This window comes from Heliangelus exortis, chromosome 1 (assembly GCF_036169615.1).
Source record: "Heliangelus exortis chromosome 1, bHelExo1.hap1, whole genome shotgun sequence".
In the NCBI taxonomy this organism is placed as follows: Eukaryota; Metazoa; Chordata; class Aves; order Apodiformes; family Trochilidae; genus Heliangelus; species Heliangelus exortis.
In genome coordinates, this window is record NC_092422.1 from 101432166 (window position 1) to 101458068 (window position 25903).

General features: G+C 40.8%; 1 protein-coding gene across 2 annotated transcripts in view; it reads right to left on the reverse strand.

Annotated features, from left to right (window-relative positions):
* GBE1 (1,4-alpha-glucan branching enzyme 1) overlaps positions 1 to 14916 on the reverse strand; it is a 145972-nt gene extending 131056 nt beyond the window's left edge. The window contains exon 1 of one of the 2 annotated variants that reach the window (XM_071755999.1): positions 14717 to 14916. In XM_071755999.1, coding sequence (XP_071612100.1) covers positions 14717 to 14820 — 104 coding nt within the window. In that variant the 5' untranslated portion in view covers positions 14821 to 14916. The remainder of the gene's footprint in view (positions 1 to 14716) is intronic. The other variant, XM_071755992.1, reaches the window with a different exon arrangement.
* Between the last annotated feature and the right edge of the window lie 10987 nt (positions 14917 to 25903).

Genomic DNA, 25903 nt, shown 5'->3' on the forward strand with positions numbered 1-25903 from the left:
GAGAATCAAAAACTCAAAAATAGATTCAGGAATCTAATACACTACAGATAGATACTAAAAATCCACAACATCTCATATCTACAAAAAACCTTTCCTGGCTTAAAATAAATGCAAACACTCAGACAGAAAAACTGAGGTACATCATTATAAAGCATGACATCCATCATAAAACCAGCCAAAAATTACCACCTAATTCCTGCTACAGCTATTCCTTATTCCTGTTAGTTTCTTTCCCATGAGAAGTTTTGTTCCCCCAGCAACAGGGAAAAAAAAAAAAAGCATTTTTTTTTCCTCCTGATCATCTTCTATGGTTTTGCATGATCAGAAATGAAGATAGGATTTGAAGCCATCATACTGAAATTACATATTTCTCTCTGCCAGTAGGAAACAAGTATCAGCTTTCAACCACTCCAACAAGGTGATGAATGAGTTGCTTTACTAATATTAAGGCTATATGCCACTGTTTCTCTGACAGAGTTCTATCTTACCATCCTCCTTCAAATAGAAGCACTGGTGATACCAGGAATAATGCTACAAAAACACCAATACACACCACAAGCAATTTTTGGTCTTTATTCTCCTGCTTCTCTTCAAATAGGGATCATCATGATGGTATCTGTTTTATGGAACAACAAAGGTTAAATCACATACTTGTTCCACACAACAATACATATATATTGTGTTAGTATTAAATACTGTAACAGACATTATGGTAAGCACCATGTCGTCCAACAACATGAATGCCAAAACAGGTTCAAGAGTCTGAATGCCTTCTCCCCTCTGACAAATCCCTGGATTTATTACAGCTCAGGCAGACAACTCAGAGTCTGGAAAAGATGACCAAGAAAAAGTTAAAAAACAGAATAAGATAAGGATAGAAAAAAAAATCTTGACTTTCCCAGAACATCTGTTGTTTTGAACAAGGCTGGTAAGACTTAGTTTGGAAAACTTCAAAAAGAAATACAGCCACCATTTTGATTTACTACTGTCCTGTGGCTTTCCTTAGGATAGGCTAAGTGCTGCTGCAAACCTCATTATTTAAAGAAAACCTGAGATCCCAGTAGCATTTTTACAACTAAACAGCCAACAATGTAATACACTGCTGACAGAGTTAACAAAGCCAGAAGTAACCTTTGAGACTGATGACCCACAGTAACTAGCAGAGCCAAATACCCAAAGTCTTATCTGCTTCCTCTTGGTAAAGTCCACAAGTTGCACAAATGTGGTGTCAAAATCGGTACTTCAGCAGCATCTAAAGAACTAAAACAAGTGCACCTGGGGGCTGTCTCTGACCTTTCCAAATGTGAAGACTATTGCTGTAAACCCAGGTTTATATTAAAAGTGCTTGTTACTGTATTAACAAATGCTACTGGTGAGTAATATCCCATTTGCTGCAACAGTTCTTAGGGCAGATGTCTTTAGACAAAGCAATTTGTCACTACAAGTTTTGTCTTGGTTGGAGTGAGGACCAGTAACAATTTGTGTTACCAAAATCATGTTCTTGCACTTATGAACTGTACTGACTACACAGCCACTTCTCAAACATTCTGTGTGATACTGGTAATGTCTTTCTGCATCCCAGACCTAATTCAGTACCCCCTTTTTTGGTTTCCATGCCAAGTAACACAATGATTACCCAACCTACATCCAAGAACTGACTAAAGGTTTGAGAAAACAGTGAGAATTGAACATTAACCAACAGGTACTGGCTTTGGAATAAAAAGACACTGATCCCTGCCGTGTACAGATGAACAAGCTGTTCAGCAGTATATGTGGAAAATAATCACACCTTAATAGGCTTGGCATTTCCTACCTAATAAGACCTAGAAGATGGTTCTGGCAGAAGTCATAATGGTTAAAGTCTTCTACAATGACACTTCATGGGTAAAGTTGCCATTTACAGCTACTCTCAGAGCACTCAGAGTCAATCATGGCTTGCTGAAAGCTTAGTCTGATGCCTACTTTGATGATAATGCATTATATTAGGGATGGTAATACCTTACTTCTTGTTCTGCAATTGAAAGGCCCACAGCTTAGAAGTGTTTGCTTCTGGTATCAAAGAAAGCATGGGTTTTGTTTATGAAATTGTTTCTCCCACTTACTGTTAAGCAAAAAACTAAATAGCTTGGTCAAATACATAAAAGCTGATAGTCACACTCAAAGACATTGCTAGTTATCTTCTAATACTCAGTCCAGAACTTCACGGTCCACATGAGATCCTATTCAGAAGGCAAAGATACTTTAATCCAGTCATTGTTATTGTGCAGTAGCAACATTCCTGGTTTACTGGCTGTGCTAAAATAGTTGACATCCAAGCACTATTTAGATCCAAATTTGCTAAATTTTAAAGTTAGAATAATTATTCTATCTATTTAATCACTTAATCTTTCAGTAAAGCTTCTCACATAATTCCCAGAATTCACAAGTTGTAACTGAAATGCATGTATCATGTATCTCCATCCACAAACTGACAGCGAACATCTTAAATTTATTGCTTGAAAGGTTCTAAAGAAAGGTTCTACCAGTTAAAGGTATCAAGGACTAGCTTAACTTGTCTACTATAAACACTGCTTTTTAATCCTGTAATCTTTAAACAAAAAAAGTGACAAATTGCTTTCCTAAGGAGAAAAAGTATATTTTTGAACAATCAAATATACAGATTGAGTCTTCTGCTGCCACTAAGAACTTTATCAGCAAAGAACTTATATTTTTATTATACAACTGAATAAAAACATAAGCAGTTTAAGTTTAAAAAATACATGCATGAAAGCTCTGGAAAGTCTTGAAGACAACACTGTATTTGAAGAGCTGGTGACATTGAACAGGCCCCATCTGCTCTGTTGGGTTTCGTACTTTGGCTTGAGAAGCCTGAGTATTGCCATGAGTGGTCAGCCACTGCATGGGGACCAGCTGGAGTGCCCTAAGCTGGTCTGGGAGGACAAAGTGAATTTGAAATTAGCTTATGTGTCTAAAACATGCTCAGAATTGCCTCCAAAAAGCAGACAAATATATACATATATATATATATATAAAAATAATTAAAATATAATAATCTTAGAATCAGAGAAAAAGACCACTCACTATAAATACACACTCACTTCACAGCAAATGCTGGGGAAAGAGGGGTGGTATTTATATACAAAGGACACAGTTAAACTTTCCCAATGTCAGTACCTGGCACCATCACTGTACAGATTAAGTCTAATAGTTAACATCCCCCCCAGCCTTGCCCTCCTTCTGCAAACTCAAGTGGTTTATCAATAGTCTATCTTAGCAACATGAAAAAACATGTATTTCATACACCAACATTATAACCCAAAGCCACTTTCTCAAAAAACAAAACAACTGTAGTACAGCAACTCACAGAATCAGTACTTCAAACATTCCTTTAAAGTTCTACATAGATTTACTATCAAAATTGTGGCATCTAAGACTGAGGGCATGGGAGAGAGATGGAGGGGTAAGGTATTCAATTCTTCATTTTTGAGGTGCTTTATTTACATTAATTTTACAGTGTTCAAGTGAAGCAACAAATAATAAGATTTATGAACTCCCACATTTACTCATTTTAGGATAACAGGTAAGTAGCAACTAGAAAAAAATTCCGTCCAGAATTTTTTGATGATACAAAGAAAATCCAAAGTTCAGCAAATAAATCTAAATGCTAATAAGAGTTATTTATACTTTTCTTTCTGAAGGAACTAATCACTATAATCACACTCAAATTACACTGCAACAGCATAACTATTAAAAATCTGTTTGCTGCTATTTAAAAGAGACTGTTAGGAGCCTGATTTCTTTTTTCTTAAATACTTTCCAATCATTGTAAACAGAATTAAAATAAAGCAGCAATATTTTGAAAAAACTTTCAGGTGTTTATAAAATTAAGTATTGAAGAACTCACTCTTACTACAAAATTCCTATCAAATATGCCACTGATTAAATCAAACTCCATAAGCCACAGTTAAACTTCCCCGTGAAACCCCAGAAGGTTAAATAAATACACATACTAGCTAGAAATGCCTCCAAAGGCTGTGTGCATACACTTGTGCATTAAGTATATAAAGTGCAATTAAAGAAACTTTTTTCCATTTTCAAAAAAAGCTGTGAAGGAAGCTGTAGAGCAAACAAAGGAAATGCTACCTTTCATACTCAAACCAATAGCTTTACACCAGTGAAAGCTAAGATAAAACTATTAATACCTTCAATTTTGAGCAGACTTAAGAACACTCACCAGTACTACACTGCTACCTTTTTTTTTTTTTAAAAAAAAGCCTTTATCGCTTTAGGCTTTCTCCTTTACTGCCTGACACAGACAGTAATGCCTATTTTGATTTGCTTTCTTTAGGAAGGGGAAAAAACTGCTTAGACGATGGACACAGACGGAAATAGCTAACCTAAATGCTACATTTTGCTGCAGTTTCTCTCCCATCCCTTCGGAGTCTGTCAGAATGTTATTTTTCTGCTGGTGCTATATGCTGAAACCATCACCCAAGAGCCTGCTGTTGTTCAAAACAAGGCTAGACAGTGATAAGAAAGTAGTAAAGAGCTGAAGGAAGAAAGCCGCCCAGGTGTGAGGAGGATAGCATCTTAACTTAAAAAAATAGGGGCAAGTAAGTAGCAACCATTTAGCCTCCAAAAGTCTAGACCAATAGAAGAAGACAGTACAGCCACCATACAACGTGCAATATGAAAAATTTAAAGTTACTGCTACACTAATTGTTTTAAGCTGTACTTTCCTAAATAACTTCGTCTAATTGAGGATGAAAAATTCAGATTTGTATTGAAAAAGGCTAATTAAAAAAACCTTTTCCAACTGACTATGCTTCACTGAAAAATTTCCCATAAATATTTAGAGTACATGCCAGAGGCTCTGCGACAGACACATACTGTCTACTCCCAAAAACTGAAATATTTTAGTACAAACAATATCCATGTATTGAACTTGAAAGATATGATAATCCATGAGCTTTCCAAAGATTAAGTTAAAGCTTGGGAGTTCATGTCAACTGACAGAGAGGATTTGTTTGTTCAGACAGTAGATTTGAGTCACCTGGCTCATGCAGCATGCAGAAGTTTTACCTTGTTCTTCACTACTAACATTCTCATAAAAAAACTGTAGTCTCAGAGCCTGAAGCTTTAAAGCTGTCTTTTTTTTTCCCCCCAACTCTGTTCCTTCCTTTCTTATAAAAGGAGAGACTGGGTTTTTTTTTCCTCATTTTTCCTGTATTTCTCTTGGGGAAATTAAGGGTTCTGGGGGGTGAGGAGATCAATAGCAGAAGGGTGGGACAGAAGAGTTAACATCAAATGACAAGTTCAGAATACGAACTGAGGAAAGATTTGAGAACTGACAAAAAGTATTTATTTGCCTTAGGTTCTTACCTTTATGTACAAATTATGCAGACTGTGATACTCTCAGCAGTTACCTCTAATTTCTTCTTCTCTCAAAAGGTGAATTTTATCTCTAACCTCTACAGAGCCCCTGCACCAGCTCCTGCCCCACACCATCACATCTATTTCACAAATGCTTCTATGTGGAGTCATTGCTACTGTTTGTGTAACAATTCAAAGCTACTGTGCAAGTATTTACAACCAGCATGCTTCCCAAATTTTCTCCTAAAAAATGGTACACAAAAATCACTAATTTCTATTAAAGTTTAACAGCTTCTTAGAGGAGTGGCATTTTGCAGGAACAATTGTTTGCACAGGCCAAATTAAATCTTGCTGAAAGCAATCAGATTCATAATTTCAAAATTAACTGCATTAAGTCTTGGAATGGAAAGTGTCAATTAATTTACAGTTTCCAAATCTGGTTTCTCAAACCAGGAACACTTATACTGTGGGTATTTACTACAATAGGTATAAAAATGACATTAACAGTATATGTGCCTGCATAAGCAGGGATGTCCAGCAGCATTTTAGACAACCTAAAATACCCAAGATGTCTGCTTAAGCCAGGCACAGAGCAGAATTATGCTTTCCTTTTTTTTCTGGAATACCAGGTACAATACAATCAGGATAGCTCCTAAAATGAGCTGCTGACTCCTAAGTTTATGCAATGAATTCATTCTAGATGGGCAATTTCCCAACAGTTGTGGTAGTGCAGCATGTTCTCATTTAAAACATCCAGTGACTCAGCATGATTTCAATAGGAGTCTTTCAGACAATCTCCCCTGGTCCTACTGCCCTTCCTCCAAAGCATCTTATCAAATGCTGCTACATCCAAAAACTTGGATCTGACGATGACAAGATTCTCATGCAACCATGGAGAATGCCCAGAGGCACATATCTTCCTAAAAAAACATGTAGCCTGCCTATTAGTAACAAGCTAGAAAAAAAGAGAGTGCCCTCAAAACAGAAGTCTGGCCACACACACACAGCTAGCACAGCATTTAACAACCATCTAATGCATTGTTTTGTCAACAAAAATCCCCACATTTGCTGTATTAAATTACCTACATCCATTTGGGATCAACACTAAAAGTTTATTTCCCGCTTGTGTCGACACAGTGTCTCCTAAAGAGTCTTCTCCATTAGCTTTCTCACTCAAAAATGAGGGCAAATGAAGATCAGACATTAAACACTGCCCAAAACCAGAAAAGTAAGCCTCTTCCAGCTGTACATCTTTGCATTCGTATTTAAACACCCTCTACGATGACATCTGTTTGAGTATATTGGCCTATCCACATTGCTAAAAGTCTTTTCTTGACCAAAAAGGGGGGGATTTTGTTTTCATTTTGAGTGGGCAGAATTTAAAAAAGTGGGAAGACCCAAATCCCAGCGTGCTTTTAAAGACTGCAGAACACACGAATGGAGAAAAATAACTTAGTGAATGCAAGGCCAGCTCACAGGACAAAGCCTGAACTTAGAAGTGAATTTTATGTGACTGAGTATCACACAGGTTCTTTTGCAGATCTAGGCTACATTTTTTTGTCCTCAGCATAACCTCCTAGCCCTGGTATTCCTACTCTGGGGAAGTAGGTCCGCACTTACTGGAACTTCATGCCCCACTGTGAAAATATTCTCCAACACTAACACAAGAGCAGACACACTACCACAAAGTCCAGCAACACAGCACATCAGAACAGCAAGGACTTTTGGGAACTATAAATATACTGTGCCTGAGCAACTGCACAGCAGAAAGGAAAAGGGTGCAAAACAGAAAGCCTTCACCTAGCATCAGTCAACAGGATGATACATGTTTAAAGAAACTGCAGTTAGTTTTTTTTATGCATACCAGGAAAGCAGGTTAAAATAAGTCTAGGTTTAGAAATATCCAAGTTAATGGAACACTTCCAAGTTGTTCACATCATTCAACTAGTTGATCTGGGTCATTAGACAATTTTTCAGACATCTGTTCTGAGACATGAGATCAAGGGCCTACACTAGACTTTACATGCAAATGACGTCCAGGTAATATTTATTAGTAAGGTGCTTCAGACAGCAACATCAGGTGAAGCAAACTCTGCTGTTCTAAGCAGCCTGGAAGCTGATTCTTTGAAGCAAGGCCAGGAATCACCACTAATAACTGGCCTTCAACTTGGTGACAAGAGGTTCTATAACAATGTAAAATAAATTGTTACACATCTGGGGAAGAGGAAGTCATACCTAGAATTTTTTTTTGCAGATTTTTTTTTCCAGAGGGAAACTGTTTTAAACATTTTGAATACAAAAACCTGACCTTGTTGCACTTGACAAATTGCCTTAATACATTATATTCATTATCAGTATCTCAGTCAGTATCCACCACTGTGCACCTCTTAGAAAAAAAATGACAGAACCATTACTAAAGCAGCAGTAATCTGATATTAGGTAGATGCAAACAGTAAAATGGCAAGTACTTTGCTTTTGTAAGAGTGCAGAGGTCTAAGAACACTGCTAGAAACCTATGAACCACTGACAGACATCTTGCTAATTGATCCAGCTACTAAAGCCACTGAGTAGGTGTTCCAGTCCTCAACCAAAAACTCACCAGCACTTCAGAAGAAATGAGACTTTTCCTCTCAACCCGTAACTATGACCAAGCACTACAGCTGATATATGGTCTAGCTGAACAAACCACTGTCCTGTTTGATGCTTGCATCACAATAAAGACTGAAGTTGTGGAGTGGTACATTTTTAATTATTTACTCTATATAAATTGAACTATTAACAAAGCTTTCACTAAGGACTATATAATCAGTAGATTACAGAGGCCATTGCAGGGCTGGTAAAATATACTAAGCCATGCATATTGCTGCAGCAGAAAATTCTAATGGGCAGCATTTCCTAACACTAGTTTGTAACTCCATAAAATGCAATTACACTACAGGCATTAATGGTTTTAATTGAATCAATTATGTTCTGAGAAGTAAAAGACTAAAAATACATACTAAATTATACAGAGTCTTTAGCCTAAGTAACACCTGGGAGTTCACAAAATATTGTGGGAAAAGGTATCACAGATGGTCAAACAATGTAGCACAGTGATATCCTATGCAAACACTAACACTTTGGGGGGGTGGGGGGGGGAAGGTGCTGTTTTTTAAAACAGATTCTTGTTTCAAGCTCTGAATGAAGGCTGAATGTTCACTGTATATACTGCAAAAATTTTCTCTCTTCCCAAAGAAAATAATCTCCTCCCAAACTCAGGGTCAGCTTCAGGCATCCAGAGAAAGAAAAAACTACAGATTTCTGTCCTTCCTTCAAACACCATTTGCAGCAATATGCCCAGGCATGACAAAACTACTGAGGAGGGAGTGCAACCAGCAGTCCCTTTCTTCCTGCTCCTCACTCATTTAACTATTGCAGACCACAGTCCATGCTTAAGACTTAACTAGGCCCTAGCATCACCTATTTAGAGAAGCACTTTGTTGCCATCAAAACTTCCATTCAGTGTTTTTCAGCACTTTTAAAAAAAAATGGGAAAAAGTCAACTGTCTAAAACAAGAAGTTATGCCTTACAAGAGGCTAAAGGAGACAGCTCTGGAAACCAAAAGGAAAATTCTCAAAAGTGGGGAAAAAATAAAGGAACAAATAAAAGAATGTGCAAAGAACTCAGTACTGAGCATGCTGCCATGCAGTCACCCAGCTATGGGTGACGGGGCACAGCACAGGATAGGAAAGGTGGATGTGAAATCCAACAAGACAAATATGCACCTGCTCAAGGCACAGGTGATAAAGGATAAGTTAAAGCCTCTGTAAAAATCATAGCATTATAGAATAATTTGGGTTGGAAGGGACCTCAAAAGGTCATCTAGTCCAACTTCCTCTGCAATAAGCAGGGACATCCTCAACTAGATCAGAGCCTTGTTGAGCCTCCCCCTGAGTATCTCCAGGGATAAGGCCTCAACCACCTCCCTGGGCAACCTGTTCCATTTTTTCCACTATCCTAAAGGTAAAGAACTTTTTCCTAACATCCAATCTAAATCTATTCTTCTCTAATTTAAAACCATTGCCCCTTGTCCTATCGCTACAGGCCCTTTAAAACAGTCCTTCTCCAGCCTTCCTGTAGGCCCTCTTCAGACACAGGAAGGTTGCCATCAGGTCTCCCCAGAGCCTTCTTTTCTCCAGGCTGAACAACCCAAGTCCCTCAGCCTGTCTTCATAGGAGAGGGGTTCCAGCACTCTGATTATTTTTGTGGCCCTCCTCTGGACTGACTCCATCAGGTCCTTGTCATAGAATCATAGAAATCACTGAAAGTTAGGAGTTGGAAGGGACCTTGAAAGATTGAGTTCAACCCCCCTGCCAGAGCAGGGTCACCTACAGCAGGTCACATAGGAACACATCCAGGTGGGCTTTGAATGTCTCCAGGGAAGGAGACTCCACAACCTCCCTGGGCAGCCTGTGCCAGTGCTCTGTCACCCTCACAGGGAAAAAAATTCTTCCTGATATTTATATGGAACCTCCTATGCTCCAGCTTATAACATTGCCTCTTGTCCTATTGTTAGTGACCCCAGAGAAAAGCCTGACTCTGTCCTCCTGGCACTCACCCCTTACATATTTATAAACATTGATGAGGTCACCCCTCATCCTCCTCTTCTCCAAGCTGAAGAGACCCAGGTCCTTCAGCCTTTCCTCATAGGGGCAATTTTCCACTCCTTTAATGATCTTGGACTCTCTGTGCTGCACTCTTACAAGCCTTTCCCTGTAGCCTCCCCAGGGCAGAGTAGAGGGGGAGAAGACCCTCTCTTGACCTACCAGCCACCCCCCTTCTAATGCACACCAGGATGCCATTGGCCTTTTTGGCTACAAGGGTACATTGTTGGCTTATGGTGCATCCCAACAGGACTTGCGGACTTACGGATGTCCAGACTCATTATCTGATCCTTAACTATGTCCTTACTGTATTGAGGGCTCCAGGGCTGGATGCAGTACTCCTGGTGAGGTCTTGCCAGACCAGAATAAAATGGCAAAATCACCTCTCTCTACCTGCTGGTCAAGCTTCTTTTGATGCATCCCAGGATGATTAGCCTTCTGGGCTGCAAGCATGCATTGCTGGTTCATTTCCATGTGATTCTCCTGCTCTATTCTGCTTTTGTGAGACCCCACCTGGAGTACCCTGTCCAGTTCTGAAACCCCCAACACAGAGGTCCTGGAATGTGTCCAAAGTAGAGCCACTAACATGACCAGAGGGCTGGAGCACCTCCCCTATGAAGACAGGCTGAGGAAGTTGGGGTTGTTCAGCCTGGAGAAGAGGAAGCTCTGAGGTGACCTTATAGCAATCTTCCAATATCTGAAGGAGGCCTGTAAGAAAGCTGGGGCAGGGCTTTCTACATAAGTATGTACTGAGAGGACAAGGGGAAATGGTTTAAAACTTGAAGAAGGGAGATTTAGGTTACACATTAGGAAGAAATTCTTTAATTTGAGGGTGGTGAGACAGTGGAACAGGTTGCCCAAGGAACTTGTGACTGCCCCCACCCTGGAAGGCCAGGTTTGATGGGGCTCTGAGCAGCCTGGTCTAGTGGGAGGTGTCCCTGCCCATGCAGGGAGGGCTGGAACTGGATGGTCTTCCAACCCTAGACATCCTATGATGATATTTTGATTCTAATGGATAAAGTTGAAACAAGGGAATCACAAAAAAAAAATTTTCACAGAAAGTTTAGCCAAACACTGGGAAAGGCTGCCCAAAAAGATTGTGAAAGCACATCTTCAGAGATTAAGCTCAACCTAAGTGCAGCCCAATCAAACAGCAGAAATAGCCCTGCTTCAGGTATGAGAATAAACCACCAGTCATGTTAGCTGCACATCCTACAGTCATGCACAGTTACAAAGTTTTCTACTAGTAATAATTTGGCTATGCTAATATGGTGCTATGGATAAAAGAGCTGACAGACCCAAGCCCACCAGCTGAGACACCAACTTGCTAATATCAGACTGCCAAGAACATATCCTAACTGATATTTCCCTTCACTTTTGTAGAAGGACATATTGCTACTAAGCAAGACAAAGGAAGGACTGGTTTTGTATGTTTTTCTCACAAGACACAGTATAACAATCTCCCCAGACTAATGATTAAAAAGCTTTGATTCTCAAGCATCCTTAATCTTCTGACAAAATCCCCAGATTTTACTTCTCTAAGCAATGCACAGTATGATAGCTATATGCTAAAAAATTCCCATCAGTCATTAATTTTAATATTAAATAAAGTCAACATCACTACAAGCTTTAAGAAGAAATTTAGACTTTTACAGTGAAATTACCAATACATGCAGTATTTGATCAAGTCTGGTTCACTTTGTTCTTTCCCAAAGCATCCTAATCCAGGCAAAATGTTCCTGGTGCTATAGGGTAGATACTAGGCAAAACAGCTGCCTCCTGCCCTTTTCATCAGGAATAACTCAGCCTTCTGATTAGAAACTACTGCATCTTTGTTGCTTAAACTATTCAACTGGCAAAACCCGACACTGGCTGGGAGTATTAGAAACATAGAAAGCCAGCCAGTAGTATCAGAAGGAATAGTGAACAGATTGTTATTTTTTCAACTCTTGATTGGTATTTCTATCCAGTTTTCCTAGCCCACACATACAAAGAAACTGCTAATACCAAATATATATGAAGAACTAGTGCTTCTGCCCTACCTATGATGAGGCCACAGCAAGTAGCTGACAGCTGGTAACTCCCAATACATAGATTTGCTCAACACCACATATTCCTGGCTGCTTCATCACAGCCTTTCCTACAGTCTGTGGGATACACCTGACCCACCGGATTACTTAATGAGGTACCAAAAATGCATGAACAACATTTAAGTCGCCACCTAAAATAATTGCTACCTTTCTAAAGGCGTAAGAATTTACTGCCAGTAGGATTTAAGATTATTACGTGCAACCACACTTCGCATGTCTGCTTGGGGCTTCAAAATTAAATGCACCTAAATACATTTCTGCTTCTAGATAGCTTACCAGGTGTATTTTACATTTTCACTTGAAGGACTGGTTATGCAAGCGCCATATCATGTAACTGTATTAACTCACATAGTATTCAACTCAAGAACTGTTTTCAGTTCCAACTCCCATCGCAAAAGGGGCCAAGAAAGACAAACAACACAGCAAATGATTGGACATGTGGAACACCTTCATACCACCAGTTAAACACATCAGGATCTTTCAGCTTGGAACAAAAATCGTAGAGCACCACACAGGAGTTCATGGACACACTGAAGGCAGTTGTGTAAGGCTGTTTTTGTACATGAAGCTGAGGAAAGTAAGTGAAACACTCATGCTGGAAGATCAAAACACCCTGGGGAACTGGTTCCTCACAGAAGCAGTAATTAGGCTGCAAAACGCCTTTCTCCTGGGCACTCTTGAAGCTGGGATAAGCACTGCATGGAGATACCAATGGGCATTCCCATGTGTTTGTGCTCTTCCTCCTTGGCACTCTCTACCATCTACAGGGTGAAAGACGGGACAGGCTCATTGTTTGGGCTTGAAATAAGACATTCAGTTTACCACAAGCTGTCACAAAAGTTTTCCCTTACTCTTTTAAGCTAATTAATAGTAGAACCAACAGTAAAATAATTAACAGTATAATCCACAATAATTGTATTGTAAGGGACCAATTCAGGTTCAGAAACCACAAAGGGACAAGACAAAGAGAATCATCTGAAGTTTTGTGCCCAAGATGGATGAATCCCCAAAGTTCAGAAGTTTTGCAAACTCACTGCATTTGGCACAGCCTATATCCTCAGAAAAACACACAAAGCTATTCCCAGTGTGCCCATTTAGATGGCAGGCACATTGGGGAAGCCCAAGTGTTTTAGTAAGTAATTTTATTAAGAGCTAAATCAGCCAATTGAAACAATTAGGTGTTTTACAAGCACTACACACATTACCACAACCTTGACAGGAATCTTTGTTTAAAACATTCTATTATTCAACATTAGAGATTATAGCTTGAGCAAATGCTCTGTAAATCAGCCCAGCAGTTTACCCAATCCTTGATCCCATTTTACAAGACCTAACCTTACCACTAGTCTCTGCCAGAACACAACAGGACACCTGAGAATGCTAAACCCGAAGTACCCTGTGTAATACAGTAAAGAAAAAATGCCAAGTTCTTTCAAAACAAAATAAAAGAAAAACCCAAAACCACTCTTACTTCCCTCCCACATAGACTTTTCCAGACTTCTGGGATACACAGCATTTGTCAAGTATATTTTTATTATCAGAGGACAGCTAGAGAAACGCAGCACATAAAGTCGGCATCGTGCGAGTTTCTAATTCCTGTTTTCAAGCAGCGGGTGAAGTTTTAGCAGTCTGCTAAAACTCGGCAGGATGGCTCTGCATGTGGATACAGGTCTCCCCTGCTAGAGCAGCTGCTGGCAGGCACTGGCCCAGGCCTCCGGCCACCCCGGCCACAGCGCTGCTGCTGCCGCAGCTCCCGGCGAGAGGCGGAGCAGACCAGGGATGCTCAGAGCGGCAACTGAAACCAACCTAACACACACAGATTGCAAGTCTGACGAACAGCAGAGCGGGGCACTCAAGATGTACCTCCAAAAATGCACCTTAACAAAAAAATCTTCAGAAAGAGGAGCAGTTTATTTACGGGTTATCGTAGCGGGAATGAAGAACATTTTTACTAGCGACAGCGGTTCGGCTGCCCGCCACCAAAAGCCGCTCAGAGCACCCTCGATACACCTGCCCTCAACCCAAGGGCCAGGATAGCCCGGGAGCCGCTTCCCCTCCCCGCCATCACGAAGCGATGACACTTTTAGGCCAGCCTAAGAGAGATAACGAAGACTCCTGAAGTGCCGGAGACGCTGCATGGGAAGGCTCCGGGACAGGACGGCCCAGCTGCCTACAGAGCAGGCAACGCCGGCGGAGAGGCCCGCGGCCGAGGCCTCCCTGCCGGAGCCCGCCTGCCTGGCTCAGGAGGCCCCGCCGAGAGCCGGCGGAGGCTCTGCCACCGATGGAGGCGCCTCCGTCGAAAGACCCGGCGCGAAACCCCCAGCTCCGGAGACAGCCGCCCGCCACCCCCTTCTCCCCCGCCGCTGGAGCGGGAAGCAGAGCCGGCCCGGCGCTGGCTGAGGGACAGCCCCCGCCGCGACGGGGAGGGGAGAGCAGAGAGGGGGAGGGGACACCGCCCGCCCCGCCGCTCCCCCCGCCCGTTCCGGCACCCCCAGAGGCGGGCGAACGCCGCCTGCTCGCCGGCCGCCCCTCGCCCTGCTAAGGCGGCGCTCCCCTTCCCCGCGGCGAAGGCCTAGGCCGCCGGCGGACGGGCCGGGGCAGGGCTGTACCTGCGCTTGAAGTCCGTCTCGAAGGGGGCCAGGTAGGGGTCCCGCTTCAGCAGCTGCTGCAGCTTTGGCGGCTGCGGGGGTGGCGTGCTGACGGCGGCCGCCATCTTGCCCGCCGCGGGATCCGCGCCGCTCCGCTCCGCCGCTATATACACCCGGGGAGGGGGGCCGGGGCGGGCGGGCGAGGCGCCCCCTGCCTCTCACCGCCCGGCGCCGCCCACCGGCCGGGGCAGCCCCATGGGGCCGGGAGGCGGCCGCCTCCGCCGCCCCTCCCAGCCCGCCGTGCCAGCAGCTCGGGCCGCGCTGCTGCTACCCCCACCCCCCCCCCCAACACCCCACCCCCACGCACCTCGCGGTGGGGCGGTGTCGGGGCTCAGGGTGCTTCGGGGGCGCCAGGGGGAGGAGAGGGTACGGGGGAGATTCCGTCCCCTTGTTGCGGAGGGGTTTGGTTTCGTGGCCCCGGCATGCTGCCTGATAGCGGGAAGGAGGGCGGAGGGGAAATCGTTCTCTAAATCGTGTCGGGGTCTGGGGGGGCCGTGCTTGGCGGAGTCACCCCTGAGGCGGGATGCGGTGCTGCCCTCGCTGCCGATCCCTGGGGTACCGCTGCCGAGGGGCTGGTCAGGGGAGGGGGTGAGCCGTGCTCTGGCAGTGAAAGAGATTAAAAACACGGGGCTATCGGAGCCGACTTTCCCCCGGCAGCTCGGGGCAGAACTGGTAGGAGGGAGGGGGTGTCTGCTGTCCCTCGGCAGTCCCCAGTTTGTTTTCTTTGTGTCTCTGATGTCTTTTCAGTGTGTCTGCTGCCGGCTGAACTCTCCGTTCACGCACACACGCACACACAAACCCCACGCCAACACTGCCCCCCGCTCGCCTCCAACCAGATCTGGTGTCATCATGAGTGCTGGAATAAATTTCTCGACTGTTTGATAGGGTGCTGGCGTGCTCATAGACAAGCTCAGCAAAACAAGACTCCGAGGGCGTCCGTGAGTTCTCATAAACACCATGTCTGTACAGCAAAATGTCACTTTTAGCAGACACATAAAGAGTCCTAAACAAAGTAAGATTAATTCAGCTGATCCTAATGCAGCTCCAAATGCTGAATAGCACAGGTAGCTTGCTGTGGAAGTTTGTCACCTAGTATCAGCACGTCTCATTTTTGGATAGGCCACCAAATATCCAAGGCAACTAATCACTAGCCTGACCATGCCTCTAGGCCAGCATTTAGCAGTTTTATTTAAGGTCCAGCAACTTTGCTTTGTTTAGTCATGTAGTGAGGGAGTTTACTTAGAGGCCTCTTTTGAATGCTTTTCAGCCATGCAAAAGTTTATAAAAACTTTCCAGCTCCTGGATACCTTACCTTGTTTTCACAACTGTCTCCTAAATTGCCATCCTCAGCTTGTAACTCATCTCCTCTATCTTGGCTTCCTCTGAATTTTAGTTCTGCTTCCTCTTCCTGTCTCCAGGTAACTAACAGCACCTTGAGCAAGGAACACCAGCAAGTCACATACTATGTGATTCAAAACTAACTACAGTGAAAGTTTCCACAATTATTTGGTTCATCAGCAGTGTACATTTAACTACACTATATTTCCCTCTTTGCAGCATTTTGCATGCAAAAATGCAAGTACTTTTTTGGGTTTTTTCCAAGAAGTATTCCCTGTCTTAAGAATGAGTAGGGCAGTACTCTACTGTTTGCTACAGCAGTCACCCCAGCATTAGGCCCAAGTGGGATTTTTCTGGTTACTGAAAGAAGTAGCAACTGTGCTGTCACAGAACTACCTATCACATCCAGCTCTGAGAGATCAGAATTTTTTTTTCCCAGTGTCCATCATTTCTTTAAGTCACTGCTGACTAAAAAACTGTTATTAAAATCAGCTGTTCTTCTCAAAACTTTCTGCATGGCAGTGATTCAAGTGTCTGTGCTAAACCAAAGTTTAACAATTACTATCTTTGTATTCTTGCTTCTTCCATCATGCTGTGTGCCTCATGTCCCAGTGCAAATGCATCACTCTTATTCTGACAGTTAACCAGTTTTGCAAAGTGAAAGGAGAGAAATTCCAGATTATCAGGAGCCAGGTAATCGTTTTCTTACAATAGCTACATGTTACCTGTGCTGCTCATTTGGGACTACCAAGTGTTTTGTACTGGAAACCTCACCTGTTCTTGATATGCAGGTTGGAGGGCAATTCCTTTAGCCTTTAAATTCATGAGCGTAGGAAACGGGAGCTTTAATTTTAGCACAGTCTCTTTGGTTTTCTTCATCGTCAGGAAATTCAGGCAATTCATAGCACAATTACTAGCTGTTTGGTGTAAACACAAGGGAGAGATTTATACACCAGCCCTAGCAATTTACCTAAACAGTAGGAATATAGCTGTGACTTTCAGCTCCCTGAAGACAGAGACCCCTTCTTAACCTTCATTTGAAACATTTTAAGTATAAATGACACAGCATCCAGCCTCACCTCCAAGCAACCTTGAACTTCAATAAGTTAAAATCTGCAAATAGCCCCTGTCCCTATAATAAACAAAGCCCAAATGCTATATTTAGCACTCTGTGGACTTGGAAATTGATAACTGCACCATTTGTATCTACTCATGTTGCAGTTTACAACTTGAGCATGATTTTATGTGCCTGCTTTGTCACAAATAACTCGAAGATAATAAGGCTTGTATTATTGAGATCATCTATTGCACTGTCATCTAGCTGACACTCAAAGGCTGAGGTTGACTCAGGACACCACCATTTAGTCCTCTACATGGAGGAAAAAAATGTCAGTTAAACAATGAATATTGTATCAGCAGCTGAAAGCGTCTTTATGCATTTGTCAGACACTGGTACAAAGCAGCTGCTGCCAGTGGAAATAGGAAGAGGAAGACTGTTATAACTGTACTTTCTGGAGGACAGCACTGGATCATACAGGACTGGTGTCTAAAGCATCAGTCTGGGACCCAGTTAGCCCTGAGGTTGGAGTATATCAAGCCACACTAGCCTTTCTGAGGCTGCTCATGCTAAAGTTATGCATACTTCAATGTGTTACATATCCATGCTGAGCAGTAACTATTGTTACAATAACATCATTAGAGACTTGGTTTTTTTGAAATACACAATGTTTGAATAGCAGTTAAAGTTTTGAATTTAAGAACAGTTAAGGACTTGTAAAGCATTGTAGAAAAACAAAAATGGTTATTCTGGTCGTGCAGTACATTGATTTTGATTCACTGATATTTTGTACTTTGAAAAAGATGGCAGAGATGCTAAACTGTAGGAACTGGGTTAGGAAAAAATCTTTTTTCATTAAGGGAGCAGTTCGGATTTTTCCTCATCAAAAGCATCTGTTAGTTTCTCAACGAGACCAGATCTCTATGTTCCTTGACTTGCTCTTGCAGGTGCTTCTAAACCAAGTGGCTCAGAGACCCATCAGGATCATGTCTGGCATACAGGATTCTACAGTACAGCTGTCATGCACTGCTGCTAATTTCTAGACTGCACAATACCACAGCTATGAGATAGATAACTCTTAAATGAGCTACAGTGTGGTTGCATGCCATACTGCTTCTCAGAAGGCCACAGCAGGAATATAGTGAGGGTTTGCTAGAGTTGCCTTCTAGCCTGCAGGGGGTAAAAGAGGGCAGTGGAGGGATGATGTGTGCTGAGTTTTTATTCCAATATAGACATAAATGGAGCATTGCAGACATTCATATCAGGATGCTACAGTGTGGTCCCTTACACTACAAAGCACAGATTATCTTGTTCCATCATCTGTGCTCCATTTTAGCTGTGGCCAGTCTGTAGACTCCTAGTTTAATCCATCTGAGAAGACATGGCAGGTACCAAATACAGCAGGATTTTATTTAACTCTGCTTTTGAGAACATTTAAAAATTACTGATCTCTCTTCAGTACTTTAAATCTATATCCAAGATTTTCATCCTTTCAGTCTGGCAGAATTCCTCCTAATTCCTTTTCCTGAAAGCCTTTTTTACATCTAGATGTGGTTGGCCTACTTTGCTTGCTTGCATTTGAGGAGATGTCTGTATTTCTTTTCACCATTGTACTTTTTGATGTCTTAAAGATAAGAGGGAGTCCCTGGCCAAGGACTGAGAAACACAGGACTACACCATCTCTCTCCCCCCTGGATCCCACAACAGGCATTATCAAGAAGTGGTTTTTCTGTGGACAGAGGCAGCTGTTCAGAAAGATTTGTGTTTCCTTATTCCAGAAGAACAGATTCTTAAAGGACCCCATGTGTCCTCTATAAAAGTGTCAGACATCTGAGCATATTGCAGCTTTCCCCTTTGAATCTGTTTCTGCACAATTAGTATGTGACACAAAATAGAGTTCAACTTTGAAAGAAAACCCTTATTTTGCCACATTGGCCAGCCATCTCACCCCTATTATTTCTTTAAAAATGCATAAGAAAGTAATTGTACAATTACCACTCCAAATCCAATCCCTTTAAAAAAAAATAATTTGCCTACACTTCTCAAAGAGGTCAGACATTGAGAATGGAGATTAAACGTGCTACTTAGTGCTGGTTTTGGATTCTCCAAGGTGAGGCACATAGGAGAAAAGAAGTGGTCACTTGCACAGCTGCTGCCAAAGCTAGACTTCAGCATCCCATCACAGTTCTATAATTAAAAGAGTGCTTCTAGCAAGGGTTCATCTGTTTGATTACAGAGGAAGAACAAAGCACATTATACTTGAAAATTGCAGCAAACATTCTAAGAATCCTTTAGTGTATCTAGTAATTAGTTTATAGACTTTGGGAGAAATGTAGGGTATTCAATTAGACAATCTCTTAATGTCTTACCTCTGCCCTGTCATGGTGTCAGAAGTGTTAAATAACAACACATCTTTAAAGGTAAAAACTAATGTACAATCTGAAATACTAAAAATCCAGCTTCAGAGTTGACAGATTTCAGTAAGCACAGTTGGTGGGAATGACATTTGCACTTACCGTGCAGATCCAAATGAGAACACATTGCAACAACATGAAAGCCCTAGATTATGGTTGCTTCTTGTTTTCGCAGTATTGCGGTGTTATTATGATTTGGTGTTCTTATTTGGTATAACAGTATTAAAAAATGTAAATACCTTTCATACTTGTTTACGCCGTAATCAAGACACTTCAAAGTGTGATTCCAATTTTAAAATATCAGCAGATGCAGAACAGTATTTGTTGTGAAAATGCCTATGACTCTCCCTAAGAAAAGGATTTTATTTAGCAGAAAGTTTTCAGATTCAAGGAAGAAATTCTTAAGACATGACAGATAAAAAATGCAGAAAACCTTTAGGAGTATCATAATATTTTTGGACATTGTATACACTCTGTTGTATTTTTGGCTTCTTTATGTGTTTGTCAAAAGTAGTCACTGCCAATAGTAGCAACCTTCTGCAGCTGCCAGTACTGCTATTTCCTGGTATTTGCATATGTGTTTATGTGTTGGGAGAAGAACATAAAATATTTGGGAGTCTCTCCTTCATGTCATACACACAATACTTGGTAACTGTCACCTTTGTCTTACTATTGTGAGTTTATCTCCAACACTTAGGAAATAAGGAGCCTGAGCTCTCCATCATCAGAGCTGGAAGGGACCTCTAGATACCTAGTCCAACTCTCCCACTAAAGCAGGATTTCCTATAGCACATTACACAGGACTCCATCATGATGTTTTTATAATATCTCCAGAAGAGGAGATTCGACAACCTCCCTGGGCAGTAACTGCTCCACTGCCTTGTCACCCTATGATAGTTTTCCCAGAGAAATGTCCCTGCTAATATTGCAGTGGGCTTCTGTAACTTTCTATTTCTATTAAACAAGCAACTTATTAACACTAGCAAACACTGTATTGTTGAAATCCAATACACTTGTTCATTGCCTCCTGAGAAATACTCTTGAGATCTCTTGAAGGCTGGTTGTATAGTTTCCTTGAAACACTATGGGGATTTAGGCCTTTTACTCAGAAAAGAAAGTGAGGTTGCCAGAGGGTAACACATCTAATCCTGGAATAGGTCAAGGGAGTTGAGAAAAAAGAAGATTCATATTGCTGATGCTCTGATAGCTCTGTCAATATAAATTCATTAGCATGTGTAGAACTATTTTAGTTTTCAAAAAGCAGAAGAGTACCTAAGTTGCATTCATTAATTTAAGTGCATACTGAGTTCACCACAGTAGAAGCAGATGAATCCGGTGCAGATCCGTTTGTGAAGTGCAGAACTTTTGGAACTCCAAAATTTTTTTTTCAGACAGTCTTTTAGATCATGGAAGCATTAGTTGTGGCATAGTTTTTAATGGCAGTCAGTGACAGTAGACTGAATCAATTCTCAGGTGTGACCAGTTGTGTTTTGAATGAACAGATAGGTGGGAAAGTGACAAGTTCTTTTGTGCTACACTTAAAATCTTGCTTTAGGCAGAAAATAACACTGTATATGGGACTAAGAATTTACTGGTAGTCCAATAATATTTACTGGTAGTCCAGTAATAAAAACCAGTATAATTGTCCAAATTATCCTCATTAATAGTGCGATTTAAATTGTTGTACAGAAAACATTCCAGCATCTATGTTTTTTCTCTTTTAATATTATGCCCTCCTTTCCAGTGTACCTTTAGGTCCTAAGGTTGACAGTTTTCCTGGGGTGGATAGGGACATATATGCTTTGACAAGATTTTGGCCTTCTGAGGTCTTTGCCACATATAATCTGATGTTCATAGGAGGGAGAGAAGTTTCCTTTCTCAATTTTGAGGTTCCCAACTGGAGGCTGACAGCTGCACAACAGCTTCTCCCAGATGAAATTGATATTAAGCGTGCTGCTGGTCATGCAGGGACTGCTTGAGGCTGTCGTATCCTTTCCCCCAGTGGCATTCACAGATGCAAGCTCATGTGTGTTTTGCAACAGTCACACGGGCACTAAGCGATGACAATGGCAAAAAAATCACATGCACAAGGCTAAAATCCCCCTTTTTGATGGATGGTCTGCTTAAATGCAGGTTAATTATTTCATGAGTCCAGCAGAGATGTGGCAAACTCTCCTATGACTCAAGACTTCTTAACAGAACTGACTGATGGCTCTTGAAAACGATCATCTTCTCCTGTGTGGTCTTGTCTGATGATAGCACTTCAGGATCTGAGGGTATAATGATGTGTAACTATCGCCAGAGCTATTATAACAACTAAATTTTACAAATTTGTAACTGTAGGGTGTAAAGCTAAGTTCAGGTTTCTGCAGATAGTAACAGACTGCTGTCTTACTTTTAAGGTAATGATGTCATTTATGTCCTTACACTGTAAGCGTGCCTTTCACTGGGCATATTACACACATAGTTCATAGTGATTTCTTGACGCATCTGAACATAACTGAATCCTACATGGATAATGGCATAGTGACTGGAGCAATTTGATAATCGCATCTCAGTCAAATTCTGATCTAAGCAACTGTGAAAACACTGAAAGTAATGTCTTAATATATGTAATGCATGTCATCAATTGTTTTCCTGGGATCTGCATGAAAAGACTGTAAAGAACATCTATCATGTTCAATAATCTGTCTACGTAAAGGTACACCTCTCATCTCAGAAATGCTGTAGCTTTAGATCTCTTAAATTACATTATTAGCTCTAGCTAAATAATCATGAAGAGTTTCACATTATAAACATAAGTGTAGGGACCCCTGATTTCCACCATTTTCTACATGTCTTAAAATATTCCCAGAACAAAAGATGAAATTCAATTCCTAATCCCAATGATAAAGAGCTACACTTACGGGTATGCAATCCATTGCCATAGGTGATTGTATCGTATGCAGTTTTCCATAGGAAATATTTTTATACCTCAGTGAGCATGCAATATTCTGTGTTTTATAAATACAAAAAACTTCGTCCAAGACAAACACACACATTTTTGTTAGGAATATAGATACTCATAGATAAATAAGAAGTATGTCTGTCTTCACACAGAGAAACAGTTTTTCTCTTGCTAAGAGATTAATTCTTTACGTTAACTCCTTTGTGGTATTTTGCTCTTGTTCAAAGTCAGCCATGGCATTTGAGTTAAAAGTAGTATGGCTTTAACCTTTCCTATACTCATGTATCATAATAAAAATACGAAGTAAAAAAACCTAAGCAATATAGAATGGAAGTTTACAGTGTTCATACATTTGGAAGGGACTGCTTAGATTATGCTACTTGTGGAAGATAATATAAGCAAATATTATTAATAGCTTTCTTAGTTATCCAGACTAAAGCACGTCCCTCAGTATGACTTTCCTAGGATATCCCGGTTAATTAGCTGAATTTTTGTGTCCTGAATACTTTTAAGATGAAGTATGTAGCAATTAAATAACTACTTCATTACTATGTAGTAAGAAAATTTGCTTAATATTAGATGAGTTTAGTAATACCCTGGCTTTGTATTGCTTTGGTTCCCTTTCTTTTTTGTAACAAACAGCTAAATATGTATATGTTAATTCAAAGCAATCTTCACAATTACACATATTTTTCACCTTAAGTTATTAAATACAATCATGTATTATATGGATAACTCTTGGTTTTCCAAGTTAATGGGATCCCAGTTCCAGTAGAATAGCTTAAGGGCTGATGGCTCTTCATCAGTGTTCCTGAGTTTCAAACTCTCTTCCTCTTTAATATTCCTTTTAGCCTTTGTTTATCTTTCAAAATTCTCTCTGAATATTGGATTCAGTCACCTAATCTTACGCAAAAAAATGGTTGATATCACTGCCCAATCTGATTTTAGCTTAACCAGCCACTCGGTGCAGATATTTCTCACATTTGTGCGATCAGCTCCTGCAGCAGCAAGTCATCGTGCATGAGTAGTCACACTTCTGACACCAGTTCTGGCATCTCCTGCTTCAATATTCAGCTGCTTTGTTAGCACTCCATTCTGTTCCTCTGCCTGCTTAATCAGAAGAGCTTTCTGAACTGCACAGATCACAGCCTGTGCCAGGTATACAATCTTTTTTCATTATGCTACCTTCCAGGCAAAATCCAGGCTCTTCATTTTCCGTTTGTCCTCCATTTCCACTAGGATGGTAAGCCATCCCCAATAATGAAGTTGTACTTTGGTGCCACAGTAGTTTTGTCTCCCCTTCACCTTGCATTATGACAAGTCATCAGCCCCTGAGGTCTTCACATATTTCTGTTGGGGGACTTTTAATTCCTTATTCTTATGTGTTTGGTTTTATTTCAAAACCTTTTCCTTACACCATCTTCTTTTCTCCAATTGATTCCCAGCTAGTTGGAATATTGAACAATATCTTCACTCCAGGACTCTCAGCAGATACCTGCCATCCTCTGTAACTTTATTCCTGTGTTACACAAGTGTTAACTTTAATGACTTCAGTAGTTTCAGCAATATAAAACCGTAATTCCTTAGCAGAGAATCCAGGAGACAGGTTAGAGAGCAGTGGTTGATTTTTCAAATTCACAGTAGTTTTGCTGAAATATGTAGTCAGAAGAGCTGTATAAAACTGGAGGTTGTTGCATCATTAAGTTCAAATTTGTCATTTAGCTACTCGAGTAAAGCATCTGTAAATGGAAGACATGACAAACATTTAGAACATTGCAGTACAAAGGCCTATTTTTGTCTCCTGCAATACAGCAGTTTGTCAATATAGAATATTAAAAAAACAAGTCTAGCATCTCTTTCTATTTATTCTTGTTTTGCAGAATTTGCCAAATTTAAGTTAAAATTCTGAGAGAGGTTATGAAAAGCCTTATCTCTGTGACTGCTGGGGCCATGAACAAATCAGCTGACTGTGCTTAAATTAACCACATGTTCTTAGATAAATAGTACTGCAGAAATACTTAAGTGTTCAAAGTGCTCTGCCCTGGTGAAAAGTGACAAATATTTTTATTTATTTTATATCTTCTTCGATTCCAACTCTTTTTTTCTCAAATGATGTAAAATATGAATAATTGTAGTATCAGAAATGACACTACACAGACCAGTATGTATACTGAGTCTCTGCCATTTCTTTTGTGTCAACACTGACTCTTGTAATACAGTGTTGTAGGCAAAATTACTCTTATAGATATATTTTTTGCCTTAATCCAAACCTTCTATAAATTTAGCTTTTTTTAATCAGTGATTTTTTTAATCAGCTCGCTATCTCTGGTCAGATAGTTCTGTAGTAGTCAAATACCAGTTGTATTAGTTCACTGCACAGCAGGAATCCTTTCAAAACTCTTTCATGTCTTAACCTCATTAAAAGTCTCACAAACCACACTAGGATCTTCAAACATTTTCCTGTTGGCCATTATCTGGCTCTTGTATCATTTGCACTTAAAGCAATAATTTATGCAAATTAAGAGACTTCTTCATTCACAAGATCATTGTCCAAATTGTTAGAATTATGTTCTCTTTCCTTCTGCTGCAGTTTCTGCTGCATACAGTTAAAATACTGAATTGCTCTTAAGAGTTCTTGAATTACCTGTCACTTCTTGACCTATGCACTCCTTCAGCTGTCCCCTCAGTAACTCCTGTGTTGTCATCTGTTTCAACATATGTACAATAAAACTCAGAATTTCCATCCTGGGAGCTGAGTCATCCTCTAAATCAAGACCATCATCCTTGGAACACAAAGTCTTCCCCTACACAGTTTAAGGACAAGTATTAGCTATGTGATTTTATATTGGATGTCTTAGCTTCTCTTTGAATTATTTGTGTGTGTGACTGAAAAGCACATTTCAGAATTTTCTTTAATTTTGTACTTCATATTGTGTGTGTTACATAAGGCAAAAAACTTAGTTATCCTTCTCAGTTCTGTGTTTTATTTCCTTTATTTCTTAACCAGTCGACATTTCAAAATACACTCATATCTTCACTGGTTTGTTCTTTGTACATACATCTAATTTTTGTGAGCTGTGACTACTTTCTTGTCATCCAGGAAACCTCCAGTGCTCTAGGAACATAACCTGTACAATAAAATTGTTGTTCCAATCATAGCATTAAAAGGTGCTCTCAGTGAACAGTGATCTGGCTTAAGTCATCCAATATGCCTAACATTTAAAAGGGCTAACTAATGAGGACTTATGTCAGACATCCTGGAAGTGACAAAAAAGCAAGACCAACTGCTCATTTCTTATCCTTTTCTTTTCACTATAAAATACCATACACATTCTTTGTATTTTTAAATTATCAGACTTGGTTATCATCTAGTCTCCATGGGTGTCAAAAAT